We start from the raw sequence: 26,026 nt of genomic DNA on the forward strand, positions 1-26,026 counted from the left end.
AGTGTCCTCTGCAACGTTACCAGGGAGCTTGGGTCACGCCCATTGGGCCATGCAGCCAATTGCTAGGGGCAGCAAAATGTCTTCAATCACCTTTGCATGGTGGAAGTGAAACTTCAATTCAGACGAAACACCAGGGACCATGGCATACACACAAAGGCTATGTATGCATTTAAAACTAGGAAGATGATAGGATGAATGTCCTTGGAAAAGTTACTTTTTTGAACAATGCAATCAGCCTTTCCTAACCGTAGGGTCCCTGGATGTTGCTGGACTACAATTCCTATCATTCCTCCTGACCATTGGCCTTGCTGGCTGGGGCTGATGGGAATTGTAGGCCAACATCTGGGGACCAAAGGTTGGGAAAGGCTGCATGTCTACTCAGAAGTAAATTCTATTGAATAAGTTTGTATAGGACTAAAGCATACATTTATGTTATTGGTAGCCTTTTCCCCCTTGGGGTGGGTGAGAGCTGTTCACAGAAAACCATTGTGAACGCCAGGATTTTGTTCAGTTTTAATAGACTGACCTTAGTTGCAACATGTAAAGTGTTTTAATATTGTGGAATATTCCAAGTAGCCTGTGCCCTACCTCTAACCTCAAATATTAATAGGAGACAGTAGTGCAGAGTGTCCTAAACTGCTCTAGTTAAATTCAATAAATATGATACTATGACTTCTGGATACCTTTGATTTTTGCATGTTGTGCAAAAAGGAGAGTGACACAGACAGCAGAATTATACAAAATATATAATTTTTCTTCATAATTTCTATTATTATTACAGACAATGCAAAATCTTAAAAACTTTTAGTCTACTGTGATGTTTTATCAGCATCAAATAGGTGGCAGTCTTAATGCTTTTATTAGAGAATGGTAAGTGACTGTGTATCAATCTCATCTTCCACCTGATAATGTGGAGATCCAGTCACCACCAAAGCCAGCAATAGGCATATAATAATACTGGACTACATTGTAGGGTGGTTCTAATTTAAACCACTCACCTTGATTCAGCCTGACCTCCAATATTAATAGTGGGCCACACTGAAAAGCTGTTATAAACCCTTCTCCTAGTCTGGAGCCTCCCACCCCTGCGATATGAGGATAATGGAGAGCATTTGCATTGGAATTGAATTTGCTATATTTAAAATGTTTACAGCAAACTAAAAATGTAACTGACATTAAAATGTTCACATGGAAAAAGATCTGTGTTATAAAAAGCATGAACTACTACTATCTTTGCTGCTACCATTTGTTTCAGAGTAGGCATGCTAGTGTGTTGTTACAGGTACGGTAAAGCTAGGATTTCTTCATTATGAGTAGGTCTCACTTGTGCTCCAGGAATTTAAAATATAAAAGAGTAGCCCTGGTGGATCAGGTCAAAGGCCCATCTAATGCAGCATCCTATTCTCACAGTGGCCAACCAGATTTATTTTAAAAGCATTTAAAAACCACTTAATATTTTAAAAATCTAAGATGTCTGTAGGAAGCCTGCTAGGAGGACCTGAGTCCTGAGCCATTAAAAATGGCTTCCAACATCATCCCAAAACTTCCGTATCAGTTGAGATGGGTCATTCTTTATTATCTCGGGGGGGGGTAATGAAAGATTTCAAGCAATGAAAGATTGTGCAAGCAGACAAAACATTTCTGATCCCCCCCTACTGTGATGGAATAATCCTCAGGGAAGGGAGACTTCTTTGTCTAATGGGAAAATTAAATGGAAAATGTCTGCAGATGTGGGGAAATAGATGTGGTTGTTTTGGCATCCTCTCCCTTGCCAAACATATCAATTGGTACAAAGACTATGTTGTATTGTAGAAGTAAAGTGAGCAGGTATTGCCAGAATTGATCTCTGGAATTAGATTCACATAACTGCTTTTGTCCTGTCACAAAGCAATTTTTTTTGAAGTCACAGTGATTTTGGTCCAGGGCCCTGAATTGGGCTCTAAGCATTTTTTTCTCCCCTGCCCTTTGACAATTTTGGTTATGGCAGCAAAAACAAAATAAGAATAATAAAGTAGACACAGTCCTGGGGTGCGTAGAAAGGTTTGAATCTCTTCATCCAGCTCAGCTCCCTGATGGAGATGAGGATGTAAACTATCCCCTTCCTGGTCATCAAATCGATAATTTGATGAGCAAGAAAGGAGCAATAATCCCCTTTCTTAGCTAATTTATATGGCTCATCTGTGAAGACTATGAGTGTGAGGTGGCCACATCTTCTTTTGGCCATACTCCACCACTGGTCTGTGTCCCCTGGAAGGTTGCCCAAGGGTGAGGCCACAAAAATCTGATTTGTCAAGCTATGTTGAGACAGCCAAATATTTATTTAATTTAATTCCATTTATTAATTTCTTCTGGTGAAACATCTTGAAGAGATTAACAATACCCCAACAATAAAAACATCTAAAACAATTTCATAAAGAAAAAACTATTCAAGTCCAATCAAGAATGCAGACTTGGATTTTTTTTAAAAAAAACCCTACACTTAAAAGGTTTAAAATATGCTCCAGGTGTTTTCACAAGATAGTGTGCTACACTTGGTTTTGGGAGAGAACCAGGTTCCATGCTAGCTCAGAGGTACTTCAGTTATGAATTTCTTGGAAGGGTGGGAGAAGATAGAGAATTCATTTGTGTAATTCCTCTTCTACTCCCAGTACATACAGTATTGTGTTGTATGTGTTGTCAGAACATGTTAACAACGCAGCCTTCTAGATATCTAACTAAAAGACCAATCCAGAGACCTGCAAACTAAGTTGGCACAGTTTCCCCAACAATAGCTTTCTGTGCTATCGACCCTGTCTGGTAGGTTTACAATTTAACAGCAACTAGCTTTTGAGACTCAGGAGAGCTTCATAAACAGTGTATGGCTCAGAATTGGAAGACTGCTGTTCTAAGAAAAAAAGGATGCAAGTCCTGGTGCACACATGTAGTTCCCTCAGTGCACCTAACAGTGCTTTCTGGATAGTGGTCACATTGATGTATTGCATTGGGTTTCCAAGATTCTGTAATTTCAAGTATATGACTGCTTTTGTAAAGAAAGTATTTGAAATGGAAAAAGACACCAAATGTTTTTTTTTTTTTTTAATGAAAAAGTTTATTTTATATTTATTCAAAAAATTTAAGAGCCATAAATCCTATATTCAGAAAACAACATGGTTATACATTACAGTAAAACAACATAAATCTAACGTCCATTGTCATGGCCGAAAAACTCCACAGTTCATAATTTTACATTCTAAAACTGGCCTCTCATTTAATGTATCTACTGCTTCCAATTCCTGGAGAATGTGTGAGCCCTCGATCAGCTGTCTAAAGTAGAGGAGGAAAACTAGGTAAGTACAAGGAAGTGACTCTAATTATTTTCAAGTCTAATCAATGCTGCACAAATTGAGATGCTTCATTCTGCCAGTTAAGCGGTGCTGCCTCCCCCGTGTTTTAAATTGCAACATTTGTGCTTGAGATATACTACATAGCTCTTACACATACCCAAAAGCCACATATTTCTCATTCAAGTAGGGTGCTGGCTGTAGTGTAATGTAGAACTGGGACCCATTGCTGTGGCGTCCTTTGTTGGCCATTCCAAGAACACCTCTCTTGTCATGGGGAACTGCAAAATTTTCATCTAGGAAACAGTTGATAAATGCTTATGCAGAACGGCTGCAGTGTCCTTTCTACTGACTCACTTTTTCATATTTTACATCTCATCCATTTGCGCTAGTGTGCACTAGAATATCAATAGAACAACCAGAAATAATTCTGATAACGTTAGATGGAAAGGCGAGAGCTGCCCAAAACAGTGTCCATGGTAAGTTCTTCACACATTCTCATAATGACTGACAACCCTTATTTCATGATGTCACAAGTTTTTCCACACTCACCAGTGGCAGCCAGTGTTCTAGAGTGGGGCAAGGACAATCACAACATAATATCAAATAGAGTATGAGCATTCCCGGAGGTGCCATTTTTAGCAGCATTTCTGTGTGTGTCCATAAAAAAAAATTGTTTAGTGTTATTCTAAACATGTTCACCCAGGATTAAGTTTCTCTGTGTTCAGTGAAATACCCACTGACAAGTTTGCTTAGGATTGCAGCCTCACTTTCTTTACTATTCATTTCCTTACACTTGTTCTAGTTTGGATATTCCTGGCATACGGTGGCCAAAACGAAACACATTGTGAGTAATCAAAAAACAACCAGTTTTACACACCTTTGTAAAGCTGCCTTTGAGTATCCCCTGCATACACACATCTGATTTTTGTGTGAGAAAGTGAGTAGTGGCACTTGTAATGCAAATGAGCATTGTGGTCCATGTAAGTTACATTTGCACAACACATCTGAAAATCACCCTGCCCAGTTAATGAATTTCCAGCAGGTAGTTGCAAAGCACATTATTCTGTGCTGTTTAATCCCAGTTTCTATTATTCTAGTACATTTTGTGTTTAGACATATTTTCAGCATAGATGATGTCTCCTAGCCTGGTGTTATCAGGACATTGGAAGAACATACTCCTACCTTCAAAGATAGGTCCATAAATTGACTCGCCTCCATCTCCTCTTCCTCCCCTTATGTCTGGATATGAATTAAGAAGAAAGTAAAGTTACAACATTTTTTCTATAGCAGAAAAGTGCATGTAAGCCCAAAATGTCACCTTATTAAATATAATTTCATGACATTATCTAACAAGAGTGGCAAATGGTACTATTAATGGCTGCTTTCAGCAGAGACTTCTATGCTGACTCATGCAAGCTTCTGTTGAACTGCAGTGGCCATTTTTACGTTTGGTTCTACCTGTCCAAAGACTTTCATAGAACAAAATCTGCATAAAATCCTCAATATGATTCTCTTCTACTCCCAGATTATTTCCCGATTTCTCTTAAAATATTCTTGTCAGATGGCTTGGTTTGGGGCTGAGAAATGAATGTCTGACTTTTGTCTGTCATACTTGTCCAGACCCCTTCATGTACACCGCCTCCAATTTTTTCAACGGAAGAACCAAATCTGTGCATACAAAGGACTGTGTGTGCAAATCAACTGGATCAGTTGAAATGAATGGGAAAGCCCTCACTGATGGGAATGCTCCATTTATGGATCAGATTGCTCACACTTGCAGAAAATTGCCAGACTGGTTTGTTTGCAAGCCTTTGAGTGAAAGGACTAAGGAAGAATAAGGCTTTTATCTTATAACAAGACTGTATAAATCAGCCTTCCTCATCTGGTGCCCTCCAAGTGTAGTTGAGGCTCCCAGCTCCCATCAGCCCCAGCTAGCACAGCCAAATGTTAAGGATGGTAAGAGCTGGAGTCCAATGGCATCTGGAAAGCCACAAGTTAGGGAAGGCTGGTATAAATACTACTATCATCTCAAAGCCTGATTTTATTCTGATGAGTGTAAACACAATTACACTTGCCAAATAGGACATCAAAGCTGCAGTGCGCCCTTATTATTTGAACAGGTTTCCACACCCACCTCCTCCTTGTAGCCAGCCATTTTTTACAAGGCGGTGAAATATAGAATCTCGGTAAATGAGCGGAAGCCCAGACACAGATTTCTTTTTCTCCCCTGTACACAAACACTGGAAGTTCCGACATGTCTTGGGGCAGATGTCGGAATAGAGCTGCACAATGGAAAGAGAAAGAATGTGTTAAGTTTCCACAAGTTCGGTCCCAGGGGCGGCCCTTTGTCTTGTCAGCGGAGGCATTATTTTCACCTCTCCCATAACTTTTAATTACTTTTCTGCCTCCGTCCAACTTCTCTCCATCGTTCTCCACCATCTTGAGCCTAGCAAAAACCATTGGAGGGAAGAGGCCATTTTCTGGAGTCTTCTCAGTGATGGTGCCTCCAATGTGGAACTTTCTACTACTACTACTGTTGGAATATATGAGGTTCAACTCCAACTTGGTGGGTTGAGGCTGCATGGAGTTAATAAGGGTAGCTAGAGAGCTAGACCTCTTGCTGGTTAAGGCTATACCTATCCCTTTGATCCTGCCGTCTCTTCCCTTCCTGCTAGACTGATAAGCAAAGGAATGTTGAATCCCAATTCCTTCCCGCCTCTCTCAGTTCTTCTCTTTCTCTCGGGAGGGAGCAGACATCTTCTCTTTGTCTCTCCTCTCAACCAGGATGAGGGCGAGTACTGGGACCAGTGCTCGTTTCTCCAGCATAGACCAGTTAAGCTAGATATAGGACTCTTTCCTATCAAGCATGTACTTCCAGAATAAAGTAGTTGTTTCTTATTTTAAAGCTTAAAGTCTCTGTCTGACTAATCTGCAGGGAAGGTAGAATCTTAGCAAAGATTCAAACACACACACTAAGCTCGCTCAATACTCTCCGTTCCGCAGCGCATACACAACTTTGCTACGCATCTCAATAGAGAGCAATTCCGACTACTACTACTACTACTACTACTACTACTACATTTATATACCACTTATATGCCAAAATGGCTTCTAAGTAGTGTACAAGATAAAATCAATTATAAAATACATACATAATGAAAATAACCAATTACCATTCAATCAAAACTCTGAAACATCTTTAATTAATGTATACAATAAATCCAGTTAAAACATTACAATTAGAACAGTTAAAAACAAACTATCTGTCAAACCAGTTAATAAAATCAGAAGTTCAAGTGCAAGTTCTACCCATGGATAGGGTTGCCATATTGCCTGGTTAGCCGGGTTTTACCTGGATTCTTTGCATGCCACCCGGCGCCCGTTTAGCCCCTTAGGTGGCCTGGATTCTCAGCTTTAATTAAAAAAAAAAAAGGTGGTCCGGTTCTCAAGATATACATAAAAACATCAGCCGCCCCCAACTGTTAAATCTTTCTTTAAACAGTACTGTATAGCACTTCGTAGCTTTAACCGCACCAGTTCAGGATTGCAGCCAATCAGTGAAGCCAGGGTTGCATTTGGTTGACTTGAGGCAGTGTCTAGAAAACCTCATTGCAATGCCAGAAAATGGTGGTTTCCCCCTCTGTTTATCTGAAAATCTCATAAATTGGGTAAGTATATACATTTCAGTTTTTTCCCCTCTTGTGTGCAGGAGTCAGATCCTGGGCAGTGTTTTGAAAACCTTCCCAATACTTGCTTTTGTAAAAGCAATGCTAATCCTGTATGCCCAGAGTAAATCCCATTGAATTCAATAGGACTTACTTTTGAGTAGACGTGGTTATGAATGTGCTGAAAATCAATGGGACTTTGGAGTGAATGTAAAAAAGAATTGTGTTTGTGTTCTAACTCTTTCTTTTCCCCCTTTCCAATCCTATTTTAAAGCAAGTAGGCAGGGCTTACTTAGGTATTACAGTTTTTATTCTGTAGGAAACTAATACTGATTTTTTTAAAACTAATACTGATTTTTCTGCAATAACCAACTGGTTTGACAATAAACTATTATATGGGCTGTATGTATTTATACATCTGCAGTGTGTGTGTGCGCGTGCATGTATGGAGTGTTTCCAACAACCGTGTGAGGTAGGGTTGGAAACCAAGGCAGCTCACAATAAGAAATAAAGTCATTTAAAATCCAATACCATAAAAACAAGTATAAACAGTTGCAAAACAGCGTAAAGTGGCATGATTCGGAATTTTGGGTTGTGTGAATGAAGTTGCTTATCAGTTGAGGTTGCATTTCTGTCCCTGTTTGAGTAAGCCCCACAGAATAGACTGGGACTTGCTTCGAATAAATAAACCTAGGATTGCACTATAAATATTTTTACAGTTTGTGTAAATAATAAATATATTTGATAGTCATGCTTATATAAATATTTCTTCATTTATCATATTTTTGGTTTTAGGTTAGGAATCCTGACTGGTTGTGAGATGCTTAGTTTTCTGCCTTACTCATAGGAATCTTGTTGTGGTTGGTATGGTGTTGCATTTAAGAAATCATGGTACGAAATGGCCTGAATCAGTATAAGGCAGATTCCTTGGTTCCTAAAAGTGGGAAGAGACTCAAGGGCCTTTTGTGTTGTTTTTTTCCTATTTGCATTTCACTTATCTTTAACCTCACTCCGTTACAGCCATAGAAGCAACAGCAGCATATGCAAGGTAATTAACTCCCATTAGTGATAAGAGCAAGAATTTATAATTATTATTTTAATTAAAACAAGAGGCTTATGGGTACTTTGAAGAGGACCAGATGTTTATTTTCTTTCTGAGCTCAGGACTGGGTCTTTCTTTCTTTTTTTATCATTAATTTTTATTCAAATTTTCAAAAACAAAACAAAACAAAACAAAAATAATTAAACAATAAAATAAAATGTTGACTTCCGATTTGTCGCAGATCAGTTATAGGTCTACAATATATAACAAACCTGTCTCTTAAATTATATTACAAAATCACTTTCCTCCAGTAGTTATCTTAATTAATCATCAAATCTCATAAACATTACTTTATTCTTTCCACAAAAAGTCAAAGAGAGGTTTCAATTCCTTGAGAAATATATCTATCAAATTTTCTCCAAATAAACATGTCGATTAATCCATCTCATCAAATCTGTTCGGTCCAATAATTTCAATAGCCATTCTTCCATTATCGATGTTAATTCCATCTTCCATCTTCAATAATCCTGTTAAGTCCAGTAATTTCAGTAGCCATTCTTCCATTATCAATATCCCATAATAATCTTGCTGTCATAGCCATAGTCATATAATAAGAGTCTGATGGGAATTTCCTTTATCACAAATATTTCCTTGCCATCAATTCTGAATGTGTTGCTGAAATATTGTTGTAAAGTCATATCTCTGTTCTTCTTTTTTACGAAATGCACTGGCACATCTCTTGAGAGTTTTTCCATTGTCACATATCTGTAATTAATTCCATAGATTTTTTCTATGTCAAGCTCCATCACATCATTCCGGTCCAGAAATTTATCCAAGACATTGATAGCTTTATCTCTAATATCTTCATTAATTTCTTCAGAGACAACGTTGAATTCCAAACAGTAAATTTTATCTCTAATATCCATAAACTCCAAGTCTTTTTCCAGTTCCACATTTGTTCCAATCTCCAGGGCTTGCATCTTCCCTTTAATTTTTCTTTTTTCATCTTCTAATGCTTGTCCAGTTGTATCTCTGATCTCATCAACCTCCTCTCTCACAAGATCCCCTATTTCTTTAAGCTCCTGCTTCATTTTGCCAAATTCAATTTTCATCTCCTGTCTACCCTGTCTCAGGGTTTGTTTCGTTATCTCAATCTCATCCATTATTTTCTGAAACATAATTACTTCCAGGATCTCAGCCACTTTCTTGATTGCCATTCTTAAAACCACGAAGAAAAAAAAAACACTTCTTATTCCAGCAACAATTGGGTTAATATTCCAAGCCTGATGACAACACAGTGTAGACAGCACAGCCTGCCTTATCTCTTATATGTTCAGGAATGCAAAACAAATTTAGTTCACAGCATCAAAACAGTTATTGGCATCGTGAACAAGCAGATTCATCAAAATGAAATAGACCAAAAAAAATAGTTCCAGACATATTAGACTCCAAAGTTCATAAATCAGATTTATTTATTTTTTTTCTCCTCGGAATAGAAATCCCTCATCCGTTTGTATCTTTAAAATGCACAATTCCAGGCCAGCTTTTTGCAATAATAACAAAGATAAGCTTTTTCAATTTATTTCCTCCTTAATTTCATGAATGAAAGAGAAGAGTTATAACTCACCCAGGGATTCTTTATAGCTGATTCATTGACAAATCTCTTTTTGCTGCAACAATTTAAACCAGATGATAAAAATAGAAAGGATGCTTGCCTGTTAAAATCCGTTTTCCTTTGAAGAAAAGATAAACGTGTCGCTTAATCAGTTAGAGCTTGTTTGGAAGTCCGTCCGGCACTGCTGGCTGAACCTTCTCTCATAAACTAATGAAATGCAGTCCTCCCAACAAACACAGGCTTTTGTGGTTAATCTCTACGTTTCTCCCTGCCCGGGAGAAAGTCTTCACCAGTCAAAAAAAACGTTCTGACTGATTTTAAAACTGAAAAAGCTTCCTCTGAGACGAGAGCTCGTCTCAAAGGCAGGCACAGGCAAAGTCACCCTTCCCGGGTCAGCTCAGGACTGGGTCTTTCATGATGCCCGGGGGGGGGGAGCAGGAGAGTAGTCGATAAGACAGACATCCTGGCATTGGTAATCTAATTAGCAAGGTATGGTGGGGTTGTTGCACACTTCCAGGCCCAGTTTCATTTTGAGTATGGAGGTGGAACTTGTGTAGATGTGGTTGATCAAAGGGAGAAGAAATTTTGAGTTAAGCAAAGCTCTGCTTTTATAAAACCTAAGAAACATACAGATACTTTGAATGTCTGAGTGCCTGCACCAGTGGAATATTGGAGGAACTTGTAAAACTTGCTGCAACAGTATTAAGAACTGAGCATGTGGTGTGAAAGACTCCTTTTCCTAATATTTTGGCTTCTTGTTTTTCTGGCTTGTTTTTCTCCACCCACCACATCTCTGAAATATACCATATATGTAATGGTTAACCGTACTGCTGCCCTGACTTACTTTATGTTTGTTGCTATTTTGTGTTTTTATTATGTTTTTATATTGTGTATTTTTATTGTTTTTATTATATTTGTAAGCTGTCCTGAGCTCTGTTTTTAACAGCAGAAGGGCAGGATATAAATCCTCTTAATCAATCAATCAATATTCCATAGCGTTGGAAACTAGAGTCTAGGCATTTAAGGCTGAAAATGTTACTTTTAAAAAAAAGATTTCTCACATCTTTCCCCAGTTTTTGGTGGCAATTCCTAGGCACAAAAACAAAACAACTGGACAATCCAAATATTAATATGCAAATAATTTGCATAATATGCAAATAATATGTATAATATGCCAATTAGCCTGCCCGGATTTGTGGAACTGGAATATGGAAACCCTACCCATGGAGGGTCTCCTGGCACTCTCCCTGTTGTCTTTTAGGAACCAGTCAAGATTTTTTTGTGTTTTGAGGAACTGTTACTTACATTTAAAGGTGGACAATTTGTAGTTTTAGTACTTGCCACATTATTTATTTTTTATATTATTATATGGTGGATTTTAACAAATTTACCATTTGTACAGTTTCAATTTTATATCTTATTTTACTGTGAACTACTCAATAAGATTCACTAGAAAATGGTTTAGAAATTTAACACATACACAAATTAGGATTGTATCCCAGTTAAGGAAATCCGAATTAATTAAGGCAGGTCTACTCAATAACACTGTTTAATGGAAGGCCTTGGCATCACTACCGTAAAGGCCTCCCTTTCCTCTAGGCCCAGTGGGTGGATGAGGAATACCTACCTAAGAGCAGGACAGCAAATGTGCAGCTGCAGATGCTGGCCTGGGTGACCTGCAGAGCTGCTACTTCGGAGGCATTGCCGTAGCTACTGCAAGGCCTCCCTTTCCTCCAGGCCATTGGGGGGGGGGAGGAGGAAGGAAGGAACGAGAGACCAAGGGGGAGGTGCCTTGATGACCTACAAGAGGGGATGGAGGCTCCCTTGGTGACCTGGGGAAGACAGAGGTGCCTTGGCAACCTGGGAAATGGGGAGGAGGGGAGGTACCTTGGCAACCTGGGAGAGGGTAGGCCTTGGTAATCTGAGGAAGGGGGAGGGGAGAGATGCCTTAGTGACATGATGAAGGGGGAAGAGGGGAAGTGCCTTGGCAACCAGGGGGAGGGGAAGGTGCATTAGTGACCTAGGGGAAGGGGAACTGCCTTGGAGATATGGGGAAGGGATAGTGCACAAAGCGCACAGGGGTGGAGCCCCTAGTAAAAGTATAAATCTGGTGTACAGTATAAATTTGTTTCGGGATTATGGGGTTAACTGATTGAACAGGGTCAGACTGAGAGATGGAAAATTATTTCTGGAGTTGGAATTAATATCTGAAAAACTTCCTTGAGCCTTGCTGATTGGGGGGCGTGTGAGTCTCATAGCCCTAGGCTATATCAGCTACTGTTTTACTGTGGTAGTCAGATCAAAGTTAGATCTCAGAATGACAGACTAACATATGGCCTGGCTGGAGGGCATATGAATTGGCAAACTTGATAAGTTTGCAACCTTAGGGACTATGTCTAGATAGGGGAAATGGATTTGTGTTTAACCCTATGCTTATTTAATCTTTTGCTCCAAGAGGAAGGAAAACTGTATGCTGGTAACTGTTTAAACTCCCCCCCCCCGGAACTATTTTCTATCTTACTAGTAAACTTTTAACTGTGCTTCATAAAAACTTTGTGGTCTCTGTTTATACACCACTCATGTCTAAATGCCAAGCCACACACTACTTTGAGTTGTTTTTGAGGAGGCACAAATGAGTTTTAGGCTAATTGATAAAAGCAGCCATGTAGAAAAGTAAAATTTTTACTTGGTAGCAGTGATAAGGTCTAAAGAAAAGGGTGGGCAAGCAGAGGGGTACACTCTGTTTGGCGGGAAACTTCCTTCCCCCTCATGGCACAGAACCCATTGAATCCTATGGGTCATTGGGCAGCAGATCTTGAATATAGAACTGTGCCCAGAACGTTCTGATTTTGATTTTTAAATATAGGTATATATGCTTCATCTGAATGTGTTACATTTCCTTGGAGTAGAATTTTGAGTATCTTTAAATGTTAAGCACTGGGTCCAATGCCAAGGTTTGATTTTTCTTTAGCTACTTACCTCAAATAGCAATTTTCCTCTAGGTATTGCCTGAATAGCTATGTCAAAGTACACAAACACGTGCTGCCAAAATACAAAAAAGCAAATCCTGTTGTCAAAATAGAAAACAGTTACTAAATTGGATAAAGAGTTTCTTTTGTTCATTAGGAATGCTTCAGAAAGTAAAAGGGTGAATTCCAGTAAGTAAGAAACCAGCTAATGCGTTCTGTATTTCTCAAGCTGTGGTTTTCCAGTTTTCTACTTTCAGGAAACCCTATCATCCCCTAAGCATCCAAAGAACTCTTGTGCAATGCAGAATATTCTGTGTTTTAGGGTACATATTCATTGTTTAGGCTGCTGGCTAGACCTCTGAGAGTGCATGTAGAACATATCAAACGCTCCGTTGTGGAAAGGTCCTGTTCATTAACTTGTTATATTGCAAACAGCAAGTGATACACTATGGGCTGGTTTTGACATCACATTACACACCATGCAACACTACATCACAACACAAAACCATGGTTTGGAGGATCAGAAATGTGCTGCTGACTGCCTTTTCTGTGCCAATTCCCTCTTCTATTTCCCAGTTTCTTCTCAACATAGCTTGCTGCAATGTCTGAATCAGGTAAACTATCATTAGCAGGCACCCCCAAACCATGATTTGAAGTGAGTTGGGTAACTAGGATTTGGAGAATAGTCCTTAGCAAAGATCACCCAATTTGAATATCTCAGCAAACTTTGGTTAGAGCAACCTGGAAATGAAAATTTATTATTTATTATTATTTATTTATTTATTGCCCTTTTATACCACCCCATAGCCAAAACTCTCTGGGCAGTTTACAGCAATCAACTGCACGAAATTCAGCAAAGGGCATTTTATGATATTTTTTTTATAAAAGGAGGAAAATATATTCCGGCAGCTCTACAGGTTTTTAGATCTAAACTAATTCCCCAACTTCTATATGGAGTTCCATTATGGATCGGTGCTTTTGATTCCTCTGTAGAGGCTGTACTTTCAATCTTTCTTCGACAAATTTTTGGTGTTCCAAAATGTGTGCCATCTGCAGTCCTTAGACTGGAATCTGGCCTAATCTCGCTTGAGGCTCAAGCGTGGACTATAGTTATTAATTATTGGTCCAAATTGTCATATGAGTATTCTTTTGGCTATCCTCCCCTTTTGTGGGAGGATCCTTTTTCCTCCCTATGGGCTAAAACGTTTTCTACTTATCTTGCAACAATAGGCCTTTCTTTAGAGTATCTATCTTCACAAGAGCCAGCAGCAGCTAAATATTCTATCCTGGCCCGGATCAGAGATACAGACTTTCAATGCGCAGTTACGGCAGCCACCTCAACATGTTCCCCCATTCACTTTGGCCTGAGTTATGAGCCGTTGATATGTGCCTCTTATTTGGAATTTCTCACGGTCCCTAAATACCGCCTAGCCTTTACTAAGGCTAGATTTAACTGTATAACTTCTGCGCTGTTAGAAGGGAGATATCGGGGCTTATCGTATAAAAATCGATTGTGCCCCTGCAATGCATGTGATATTGAAACTCTTTTTCATGTTTTTTTTTGAGTGCTCACTATATATTACTGAACGTTCTAAATTTATAATTCCAATTATAAAAAAGTTTCCTCATAAACCGCTTGATCGCCTACTTCTCTATCTTTTGTCAGCCTCAAACAGAGATTGCACCTTATCTGTTGCCAAATTTATTTTTGCTGCCCAATCTATACGAGGGAAGATCTCCTCTCCTGGACTGGCTGCACTTTTGTAACATTGCAATATTGTTTTATTTGGACAGTTATTGTATTGTATTTTATTTGAATGTATTGGGTCTATGACTGTAATAATAAATACTACTACTACTACTACTAGCAATCAAAAACATTAAAACAAATATACAGTTTAAAACACATATTTTAAAAACAATTTAAAACACAATTTTAAAATTTAAAACAATATAAAAACAATTTAAAACACATGCTAAAATGCCTGGGAGAAGAGGAAAGTCCTGACCTGGCATCGAAAAAATAACTGTGTTGGTGCCAGGCGCACCTCATCAGACAAATCATTCCATAATTTGGGGGCCACCACTGAGAAGGCCCTCTCCCTTGTTGCCACCCTCCGAGCTTCCCTTGGAGCAGGCACCCGGAGGAGGGCCTTTGATCTTGAATGTAGTGTACGGGTGGGTTTGTATCAGGAGAGGCATTCCATCAGGTATTGTGGTCCCAAGCCGTGTAAGGCTTTATAGGTCAAAACCAGCACCTTGAATTGAGCTCGGAAACATACAGGCAGCCAATGCAAGCGGGCCAGAATCTGTTTTATATGTTCGGACCATCTGGTCCCTGTTACCAATCTGGCAGAGGTTGGTAAGATGCATGCATGTGCAAGTCTGCAGCACATTCTCAATCCTCCAAAGGATTGTCTGAACTGAGATTATACGGCTAAAATAAATAAATAATGGAGCCACACAGAGTCATTCCCAGTCTCAGATATGGTGATCAGTGATACTCTCTATCTCAAGCCACATTTTGAAAGGTATAATATTGTTCTGTCAAGCTCCAGATCTTCACTGACCTGGCCTTTTGAAAACCAAGAACCTACCTGTTTGCTTCTCATGTATTTGGTGAGGAAATCCTGTGTAATAGCTTCATAAAGTGCAGTAGGTTTGAAGTCTTTATAATCCCAAACATCACCTGCCCACTTCAACAGCATTTTTTCATCTCCAACAAGGTGGCCATCAACAAAACACATCACATTGGAAGGATATTCCCAGGTTTCCCCTCTCAACTCCTGTGATGAAAATTTATTTATTTATTTATTGCATTTATATACCGCCCCATAGCCGAAGCTCTCTGGGCGGTTTACAACAATTAAAACATTACAAATACAAATTTAAAAAACACATTTTTAAAAAGCAATTTAAAAACCCATGCTAAAATGCCTGGGAGAAGAGGAAAATCTGTGTTTAAGAATCAGTATGCATTATACAGAAACATGCAGGTTAACGGTAGTGACAACATATATAGTACAAGTCTGAAAGAGTGAATGAATTTCCATTCTGAGGTGCAGACACTTGAAGGCTATCCCTGAGCACTTCAAGTGTGAGTTTGGCTTGGTCAGGAAGAAAGGCCTGACACCAGTGGTCAGTCATGTCAGACATTGACTAAGGGCCTCAGGGGCTCAGAAGGGTCATCATCAGGCTGACCTAGCAGTGCTGGTGCTCCCTGCTAGGCTTTTGGACAGCCATTTTAGTGGTGCAAAAAGTGGGGAGAGGTGTTGCTGCTGGTGCCATGTGCAGTGGCAGAAGAAGAAAAATACTCTGTGGCTACAATCATTTGTGTGTGTGTATGTGTTGGGGGCACATCGGTGGCACAGTGCTTATGGCCCCTGAAGTCAGGTGCCAGCCCTACTAGGAAGCAGAATGCTAATCTATGTACTAGGAACAGCTGCTGTAATCTGCACTTGGTCCTGAGCCGTGCTCCGAATATGTGCTTGACTTCTGAGTACTAGGGGAGGACAGCAGTACCGCAGTATCACATTACTCATGTAACTCCAGCAAGGTTCCTCACAATGCTGGGACAGTTTGGATAGAACCTGGACCACCTCAAGTTTGCCCCTTGGACCAGGAAGGCAGGGCCTCAACCCTGCCAGCAAATCTCCTTGGAATAAGGGGCTCCTATTTAAAATATAAGGCTATGCAGGGATGGGGAGCCTGTGGCCCTCCAGATGTTGGACTCTAACTCCCATCAGCCCCAGCCAACATAGCCAATGGTCAGAGACAATGGGAGATGTAGGTTCCCCATCCCTGGGCTAGAGTATATATCAGTGAGAAAGGCTGTAGTTATATGCACCTTTGTCCAATGAACTGCAAAAATAAGGAGGACTACACCTGGTATGATGTGGGCCAACTTACTGTTTAGGCAGCCCTTTTGCTCCATGTTGTTTCTCTTACCCTTTATTAAGCCTGTGCTGATTTGTGTGTGCATGTACAGCAAATGCACAAAGAGCAGCAGGGGAAGAAAGAGGGACAAAGGACAGACACCAAGGGATTATTAACATTTTTTAAAAAAATGCCACAGAAGGAACTGGTACCCTGCAGTTTAAAATTAAAGCTATTCAGACATTTTAAAACGACTTGTGCGCTCAAGCATCTATCTGTGTTCAGTATAATGCAAACCAAAGCCTCATGTCCTGAAAAGATATTGCGAGTGAAACCTGAAGAAAGAATAAATCATTCGGTCTGAAACTTGAGGGAGAGCGTATCTGCTGCAATATCAAAATCTCACTAGTTCAAAACCAATAAACTTGGTCTTGGAAGAAAGAGAAGTAAAATATACCTTTTTTTTCTCCTGTAGATATTCATCCCATGCAAACTGCAGCAAAGGAAACACGTTCGGTTCTGCTATTCTGTTTGGAAAATTTCTCCTTAGAGCCTAGATATTCAAGAGAAAATGCAACTATTAAAGAGTAAAGACCCATTTATATTTTTTAATGGTACTCTTAAAAACACATGTAATTGGTGGTGATAGAGTCCTCCACATTCTACAGATGATTTTGTATCATTTATTGAGGACTGTTTCATATTTCCATTGGGACAGATGAGTTGTACCTATGATGATAAAAACCATGGCAAAAAATATAATAATGTTGATTAATTCTTCACTTATTCCTGAAAACAGTTTGAATGCTAGAATGGTAGTACTGAAGAGAATGAGCTGACAGTCAGGACTTTCCTGCTTCACATCAGTAATGAACTCACTCAGTATTCATTGCACTTTCAGTCAATCACAGGCAAATCCTCTGCAGTATGGAGAACGTAATATTAACTTGTTTTACAGGATTGATGATAGATGTACAGTCCCAAATCACAGGATGGCTGGTGAAAAACTCCATATTGTCCTCCCTATGATCCAGCATAACCACACCCCCATTAGCCCACTGCCCCTCACTGATCCAGCCTCTGTCTTTGCCAGGGCAGTGGCTAGCTTCAGGCCTTCCCTTTTGGCTCCCTGTGCATCTAACTCAGTTTTTTCAGGCTGATCTTCCCTCCCACATCTATGTGGGTGGACACACTTCCTGGATGTTATCTATGCCTTCCCATGGGACTACTCCTAGTGTCCCAGACTGGTCCTGCAGGGACATGGGATTGTATCCAATGCTGCAGACACAGAGTTCCTCTCCTCTCCTCATGTCTCCACAATCTGCTCTGGAGGGTTCCCCAACTCACTACAGTATATTTTGAGCGTGTGGGGGGCTACAGGGGAGAGGAGAGCAAGGGAAAGTTCTACTACACAAGCCTGCTGTGCGAGTGGAACAGCAGTATTAGATACAACCTACATATTCCTAGCAAGTATGAGCATAGCCAGTGCGTAAACATTGATATTTAGAAATATTCTTAATCTCTTCCTTCTCATTCCTCTCAGCGAGTTCTTTTATTCCTGAAGCCCTTTCATGGTTTCCAATACTCCCTTCATTCTCTGTGTAATAAACCTCTCCTGTGTTTGGGCACCCAGATCTGTATTATGAAATGATAAAAGCCAAATAAGACAGGGAGGGGCCTGATCTGTCTTGGAGATGCAGGGACACTGAAGAAAGAGAGCCGGTCGTCTACACAGAATAGCTGTCGCTTCTCAGTAGTGATGTCCATGACCGTGGTAGTTGGTAAATGTGTCAGCTGGGAAGCACTGGCTGAATTCATGGATGTGCAACTTTGGATGTTCCTTCCTTCACATGGAAGTCACATCACTATAAAATTAAAAGGGTACTTTTTAGCTGGAGGTACAGCTAAGCCTAAAGAAGTGGCAAGTTTCTTCATAAAGCATTAAAATAAAATAAAAAATAGCCAATTCTAGATGAATGCTTTGGAAGGATCTACTTTGAATTCAGCATTTGCAACACTATGTTTGTAATACAACAGCTCACTAGGCAAACAATCTATATAAAGAGCATACCAGAAAAGAAAAATAGAAGAGTGATGTTAGCAAGTTGCTCTTGGAGGGAGAAGCGGGAATTGCAAGTTACCTCTGCTGCACAGGCTGCCATGTGAAAGGAGGGTTCCGTGAGAAGCCCCACAATCTCCACCTCTTGCAGCCTCACAGGCTGCACGGCACTCTTCGCCCACATCATTCATAAAGGTTTCTTTCTTTTCTCCTCTTCTCACTGCAGCTTCAGTCTCATCCCTTCCCCACAAACAGACAGAGGAGGAATATAAACAATTCCGTTCCCCATAGTGACTCCAATCAGATGCAACCATTCTGTCCAGCTCTGAGTTCTGCTAGCCTGTGATTGGTTCTTGATGCCTTTTGCATTTCTATAACAGAAGATTGACAGAGCAATGTTATGAATACAGTATTTTTAATATATATATATTTTATTGAGTTTTCAAAATCAACAATACACAAAATAACATTAACATTTGTCATGGCCTTTGGCTAGTACAATAAATATTTTGAATTGAAATAATATTAACATAACCAAGAGCGATATAGGCATACACAGTCATGGATAATTAGCATAAGTTTGAACAAGTTTAAACAGAATCAATCTAATTATTTCCCCCTCCCTCATTAACCACCTTTATAATTTTTATTGCAGTACACTAGCGAGAGACAGTAACTTAAATTGAATTTTTTTCTGTGAGGCTGATTGAGATAATGGTGTTGTAAAACCAAAACATTTCATCTAAATCAGAACTGCTCAATCAGTGGGCTCTGGGCCATTTTCAAGTGGACCTCAGTGCCACAGCCTGCCCAGTGCTTCCTCGCTTGCTTGCTTTGCTCCCAAACTGTGTCACAGCATTTTGATTCCACCAGTGGTAGCACCGGCAATTCCTTGTGTGCTGTAAAGGTGGCTGGGAGACAAAGACGTTTGGAGTGGGAGGAGGGAACGAAGGTCTCCCTTCCTGAGCAGAAAGGACCAGAGGAGGTATTGAAGGAAATTAGAAAATGAGAAAAAAATATTAACATTTATTTTTATAAGAACACCACCACCACCACCACACTTGGAACGGAAAAGGAATTTTATTTATTTATTTATTTATTATTTGATTTATATCCCACCCTTCCTCCCAGCAGGAGCCCAGCAGGAATAAGAAAGAAAAGTTGTTAACAGGAAGAAGTGACTGTAAGTGATCAGGGTGGAGGTATGAAAGAAGCTGGCAGTTGGGGAGCGCAGCAAAGGTACAAGTTGCGTGTGAAACAAGTATGGGAGAAGAAATTACAGCGGATGGGTAAAAAAAATACTTTGCAAAGCATGATAGCAGCAAACATGGCGGTAGGAGCAACAGCTACGGGCAAGGGAGCTCCACCACGAACAGCTTTTATAGGGTAATTTCTCCCTTGTTGGAGGTTACAATGCACTGGAAAATACTGGGCAGCCTCCCCCCTTCTTATGCCGTCACCCTCGGACCCGACCTGGACGCCAGCTATCAGTGTGACCCAGAGAAGCAATGTGAGACTCCCGCCTACGCTAGGCCACCGCCACTGCCGTTTCTTGTTTGCCAGGCCGGGCCGAGCTAGGAGTGGGCTGCGGCCGTTTCGGCAGGCCTGATGCCGTGGCCTGTCTTCAGGAGACATTGCTGGCTGCGGTGATTTTCCGATGGCTGCTGGGATTGGGGCACGCCCCTGCAGCCCCCACCGTCCTGCCATGTCGACCTTTGTTCATTCCACCTTGTATCAGCCGCGTTTGCCTCTCAGCGCCTTTGCCTTTGGCTTCTTAAGGAGAACTTTCCTGTTGGTCGCGTCTTCGTGGGGCCTGTTTATGCCGCCCCCTCGCTGTTTACTACACTGGACGCTGGATGCTGAGAGTGAGAGGAGGTGCCGCTTTCGGTTTCGCAAATGACGCACCTTTTGGACTATACAGGCTAGAAGCCTTATTGAACCTTAGTAGCTTTTACCTGGTTGTTTTAGTTTTATTGCTTGTTTGTTTGATGGTGTGATGTTTATATACCTTCACTTTGTAAATCGCTCAGAGTGGCTGGGTCTCCAGCCAGATGGGCGACAAATAAATTGCATAAATAAATAAATAAATGTGGGGTGGCTGGGATCTACTTAAAGCCTCTGCATCAGTAAAAATGTGGAGGCTGAGCAGGGTCGGCACAAGGCATGACTGGGCCCTTGGACACCAGCCTGCCCTGGGCCTGCAGTGCCATAGCCCAACACCCCCCATACAAGCAGCATAGGACTTATAAGCACGTGCACCCCGCCTACCTCTCATGTCATGTGAATGACAAGAGTATGTAGCGTGCATGTGTGCCATCAACTAAGATGGCAGCAGGGGCATCACCCTCATAGGGAAGCCCCTGCCATCATTTTGGATGATGGCACGCATGTGCACACAACACGCACAGCATTCACACTGACGGGAGAGGTAGGTGGGGCTTCTGGGTGGGCTTATTGAAGTCCACACTGTCTGTACTGGGGGTGGGCTGGGAGCTCCTTCTCTGCAATTCACAGCAAGGTTGGACAGCAGGACCCTTCAGGAGCCTCTCTGTGCTCTAGGTGCCCTCAGCCGGTGCCCAACCTAGCTGCCCTCTGGCGAGCACCGAGGGCTGAGTCACTATCTCCAAAGCAAATATCTGTACTTAGCTTGAGGAAAGCTGAGGTATGGCACTCCTTGCCACAAGGAAAATCCTGTGAAAAAGAATTTGGCAATTTCCAAAGACAGATATCATAAGAAAATGAAGTCAGTAACTGACAGTTGATTTATATGCCAAGCTCTCCCTGTCTGCCATGATTTTGTGATTGGTGGGCCTCAATAATTTTCAGCCGTCTCAAGTGGGCCCTGGGGGTAGAAAGTCTGAAAACCTCTGAACTTAATAATGCTTATGTTGTAGGAGTGACTGTTTGTACCCATTAACCCATTACATGTTGACAAAGCTATACCTAATTAAAAATCCCCTTGGTGGATCGTCGCCTTGTACAATAGTGATGAGTGGGCTTGCGTGTTCCAATGAACCCTGTGAGCGATGCCGTTGGGAGTCATGTACTCCCAGCAGGGTCACCCATGGTGGTAAGGTCAAGGGAGAGGAACCAGAGAAAGAACGATCCAAGAAAGTCCTCAACGGCAGAACAGGCGGAGGACAACAATGTGTATGTTACAACGGCTATGAAGGCGGATGAAGGCTGCAGCAGATAAAGGACTTCCAGTCATCATGGTACCCATGCCATTGTATCAAAGCCTTTTTCTGTCAAGATTGTGTGTTGATCGTGGTGCACCGATCTCCCCACATAAAACAAATTCACGCATAGGCATCTTCCATAACAAAAGTCCCATGGCGATTGGCAAATGGTGGCAGGGGCAGGACTGTGAAATCCAGAAGCCCCTAGTCATGGTCTGGTACATCGGTGGTGGATACAGATTCAGACGGATCCATTGTTAAAGACTATATATTGGAAGAAAATCTTACTCAGTCACAAGTGATCGCCAAGAACAAGAACCTAACTAAAACGATAAAAACTGTCTAGTTTCAAAAAAGTATCACAGATAATTCTCCTTTTTAATATTGGGTTTATATTTATGATTGTATATTGAATTAATTAATCGTCTGGCTCATCATGTCTTGTGAATGAGGCCTTTAAGGAGTAGAGTTTTATGGAGAAAATGGTTTGAAAGCTGAAATCTTAATGTGGGGAGAGATCCTGACAGTTCTGCCGGTTTCATGCATCTTCACCTCTCTTTTCTGAAAATGGGGGCACATGGCACCAGTCAAACTCTGCCCCTTTTTACTGTAAAACCTGGTGGGATCTGCTCGAGTGCATTTTATTTTAATTTCAGCTTCAAACAGATTTTGCAGCTGATCAGCAGATCGACCTGTTGCCCCTCCAGTTATGGCCAATGGACGCACTTTGCTGTAGATGACTAATGTGCTCACAGCCTTTAATTCTTCATTCCTGCTCTGGTTTACTATAGTTATATTAAAAATAATGAATTTATATTGGGGGGAAATGAAAAATATAACTGCTGCAACAGCAGCACTTACAGAGAGTTGTGGCTGTTTAGGTTGCTGTATAAATTGACGCATGAAAAAGAAACTAAGAATCATCCATTTGGAATAGGCATTAAGCGCAAACAAGAGACACAGCACTCCTATTACAAGTTATGATTAGATGCATGGCGCCATGGATTTATCTAGGTAGTTCAGATCTGTATGTGAGCTTCAGGTTCCCCTACCTCTGCAGCTCCTGGCAAAATGGACCTCTTTTTCATACACTCTTTTTCCTGGTTTGCCTTCTCTCCAGATTCCTCCATCTGGCTTGCTCTTGTCCCCATTTTGTTAGACCACTACCTGTTTCAACCTTTTTTTCATAGGTTCCTAAGCTCCAAAGGTTGCTGTCTTCTATGTAAGATGTCTGCTTCTTTCCAAGGTCTTTAGAAACTCAGCAGGTCACCTAATGTAACCTGGAGTTCTTTTGCCTCTTCTGTCCCTCAGTGATATACAGGCCATCCAGCCATGTTCAAAAGCTTTATCACTGCTACAATATTCCTTAGCATATTAATGATTAGATGATGCAGAAGAACAAGTGAGACCTGGAACAAAATGTTGCAGTGTAGAGAGCTTTTTCCCCTTAGATGCCAGCCAGCCTTACCCTCTTATAGCATTCCTTAGGTGAAGGATAGATCACTTTTCTTTAATAATATTTTCTGAGGTAAAGGTGTGTTTGTTATCAATGTATAAGACAGTGATTCCCAACCTTTATGAGTATGGGACCCCCTTTGTAAACTCATTTTTTTTTGTCCTCCCTCCCATGCTAATTGTAATTTTACTCTATGTTAACTTAAAAAAGGTGCATGGCAAAATCTCCAAATATCCCTTTCCAGAGAAGGAGGTGTTGCTTTTCTTGATGCAAGGGTCCAATCAAATTGGTATATCTCCCCCCACAGTCTGAAGATGTAGTCCTGTCTCCCAACACCAGTGGGTTACAGTGCTGAACTAAGAACCAGGGTGAAATCCCCACCCAGCCATCAAGCCCACTGGGTGACCTTGGACCAAACACAGTCTCTCAGCCTGACCTATCTCACAGGGTTGGTGTAAGGATAAAATGGAAAGGGGGGCTTGTGCATCACCTTGAGCAACTTGGAGAAAAGATGGGATATAAATGCAATCATTAAATAAATAAATACATTTCTGCTGCAATACCAGGATCCCAGCCAATAATAATCAAGAAGCAGCAATGTGGTGGTGATGGAGATGCTAGATTGTGCACTGCAGACAACAGGCTGAATAGATTGAGGAGGGGGGTTAGTGCTTTTAGGCCTTGGGATGATCATCAAAATTTATGACTTGGTTAGTATGCACTTGGGGAATGACAGTGGAGCAGAAGACAGATCAGCACAAGCACACACACAAAAACACCTGCCTCTCCTGCAAGCACCTGCAGGCATACCTGCATTTAGGCATGTGGAAGGCAGGAAGCCCTCAACTGTTGCGTCTTGGAGAGAGAGATGGGGGGGGAGGGTAGGTGGAAGAAAGGAGGAACACTGGCATACCCACTTAGCCTCAGAAATAGGGGGCAAGCAAGTCCTGAGCTTCCTCACTGCTGCTTGGCTCTGTCTGGGCTGAAGGAGAGATCTGGGCAGCCTTGCAAATAAGAATCATTTTTAAAAGGAGGTGACAGCGAAGCAGGAGCCAAGAATGGCTGGCTGCCAGGAAGGAAGGGAAAACAGCCTTTCCTTGCAGCCTTGCTTCTCTTTGCTTCACAAAAATCCCTCTCCTCTCGTTTACAGCAAGGGTGTCATCTGCAGCGGCAGTGTGAGGAAATGGGAGTCGGTGATAGTAATCCCCTTTTTCCTGATAGCTCTGCCCTCAGCCTCCTTTGGCATCTGCCACATGTTTTAGCGGCAGACACCTGCCCTCGGTGAGCCTGAAAGATGCTCTGTCACTTCAGCAACAGTTCTCCCTCTTGTTTGGAGCCCCCCTGGGGATCACAGCCTCCAGGTTAGGAACCACTGGTATAAGAGATTCACCATTCATAACGTAATAGATTAACTGCATATAAACTATCCTAACATAGCATACAAAGTATCAAGAGAACACCAAGTGGCTGGTTGTCAGATACCTTACAGCAAAAACAAAGGGAGCTTTGAGAAGGGAGCTCCTGGTTATTTATAGAGACAAACAATTGAAAACAGGTAGTTTTGATTGGTTAAATAAGTGGACATCCTGCCTCAACCCTTGGACCAGAGTTGCGACCTGATGAGAGGGTAGAATTCTACTCAGATTTAAAATGATTGGCTGGAGGGACTCTGCTGGAGCATAAAAGGCCAAGTCTTTTACCACAGTAGGGGTAGTCTGTATGTTCTTGAAAGTGGGCAAAGAAGGGGCAGAAGATTCAGCTGAAAGAAGAGCTAGAAACTGGAACCATGAGAGGGACATTGTGGCTTCTGGAGTCTGAGGCAAAGCTAAAGAGCTGAAATTGCTAGTTAAAGCAGAAGAAAAGTTGTGGGGAAGGGAACGCCCAGGAGGAAGCCAAAAGTCAGTGGGGTGTTGAGTTCCCAAGGCAGCAGTGAATTGTTGGACCAGAGGGAGAACTTTGGTAGGAGTCCTAAATAAAAGCCTGAGCATCTCCAGAGGTAAGTGGTCCACTAAAAGACTGCAAATATAACCCTCAGCGCTTGTGTTGTGGAGACTTCATTGGGGTGGAGAGCACATAGGGGAACTGGCAGTTGGTTTTGAACATGGGGTGGAACTGAACCTGTCAAAGCTGTCCTGTTAAAGCAACAGTAACCTGGTGTAGTAAATATTCTGATCTAAAGCAACAGCAGCCAAATTAAGTTTGATATAAAGTAACATTTGAAGCTAGCATAAACATTTGTTTTATTTGTTACTGGAAAATAAAACACATCTTGCTTTGTTTTATTCACTTTAAAATTGTCTGGGTTGTTTTGTATGCTTAAACCGCAGTTACTGGTGGGTGAATGGAATTTGATAGCTCAAATATATGGTGACAGTGGGGAAAAGAGTTAAAAATAGAAAAAGAGCAACCTCTGCAACTTCTACATGTTACTGAAGATTTCTACAAATCTCTATTATATGACTGTAGAATCACACATTGCAGGCCTTGTAGATATTGGCTGAACTTTTAACAAAGGCAGTTATATGTTTTCAAATCTTTGATTTTTCATTATCATAATAATCAGGTCTAGAATTTGCCAACATCAGGTGGTATTCAATACTAAGGGTAGTCCTGAGCAGGCCTTAAACTGAATGGGTTATATTCAATGAACACCTTGGAGATCTGAATGACCATCTTTTATTTTTTTTTATAGAATGACATTATGATTTTAATTTGAAGATAAAAACATTGTTTGCCTTAATTACAATGCAACACATTATATGGTTGCACTGCAATCCAAATGATGAGCAGCCGGCGGAGGAGCCGGCAGGAAGGTCCGTGGGATCAATTTCCCGTTTGGGAG

General features: G+C 41.1%; 1 protein-coding gene across 1 annotated transcript; it reads right to left on the minus strand.

Annotated features, from left to right (window-relative positions):
- Positions 1 to 3,191: 3,191 nt before the first annotated feature.
- On the minus strand, positions 3,192 to 18,788 carry PPIL6 (peptidylprolyl isomerase like 6). The gene is made up of 8 exons (XM_061623580.1): positions 18,632 to 18,788; positions 16,948 to 17,043; positions 15,212 to 15,400; positions 12,625 to 12,687; positions 5,458 to 5,605; positions 4,506 to 4,562; positions 3,481 to 3,616; positions 3,192 to 3,303 (listed from the first exon to the last, which is right to left on the minus strand). The coding sequence occupies exons 1-8, from the start codon at positions 18,734 to 18,736 to the stop codon at positions 3,192 to 3,194; spliced, it is 906 nt and encodes a 301-aa protein (XP_061479564.1). The 5' UTR covers positions 18,737 to 18,788.
- Positions 18,789 to 26,026: the final 7,238 nt, after the last annotated feature.

Source organism: Rhineura floridana, chromosome 4 (genome assembly GCF_030035675.1).
Source record: "Rhineura floridana isolate rRhiFlo1 chromosome 4, rRhiFlo1.hap2, whole genome shotgun sequence".
In the NCBI taxonomy this organism is placed as follows: Eukaryota; Metazoa; Chordata; class Lepidosauria; order Squamata; family Rhineuridae; genus Rhineura; species Rhineura floridana.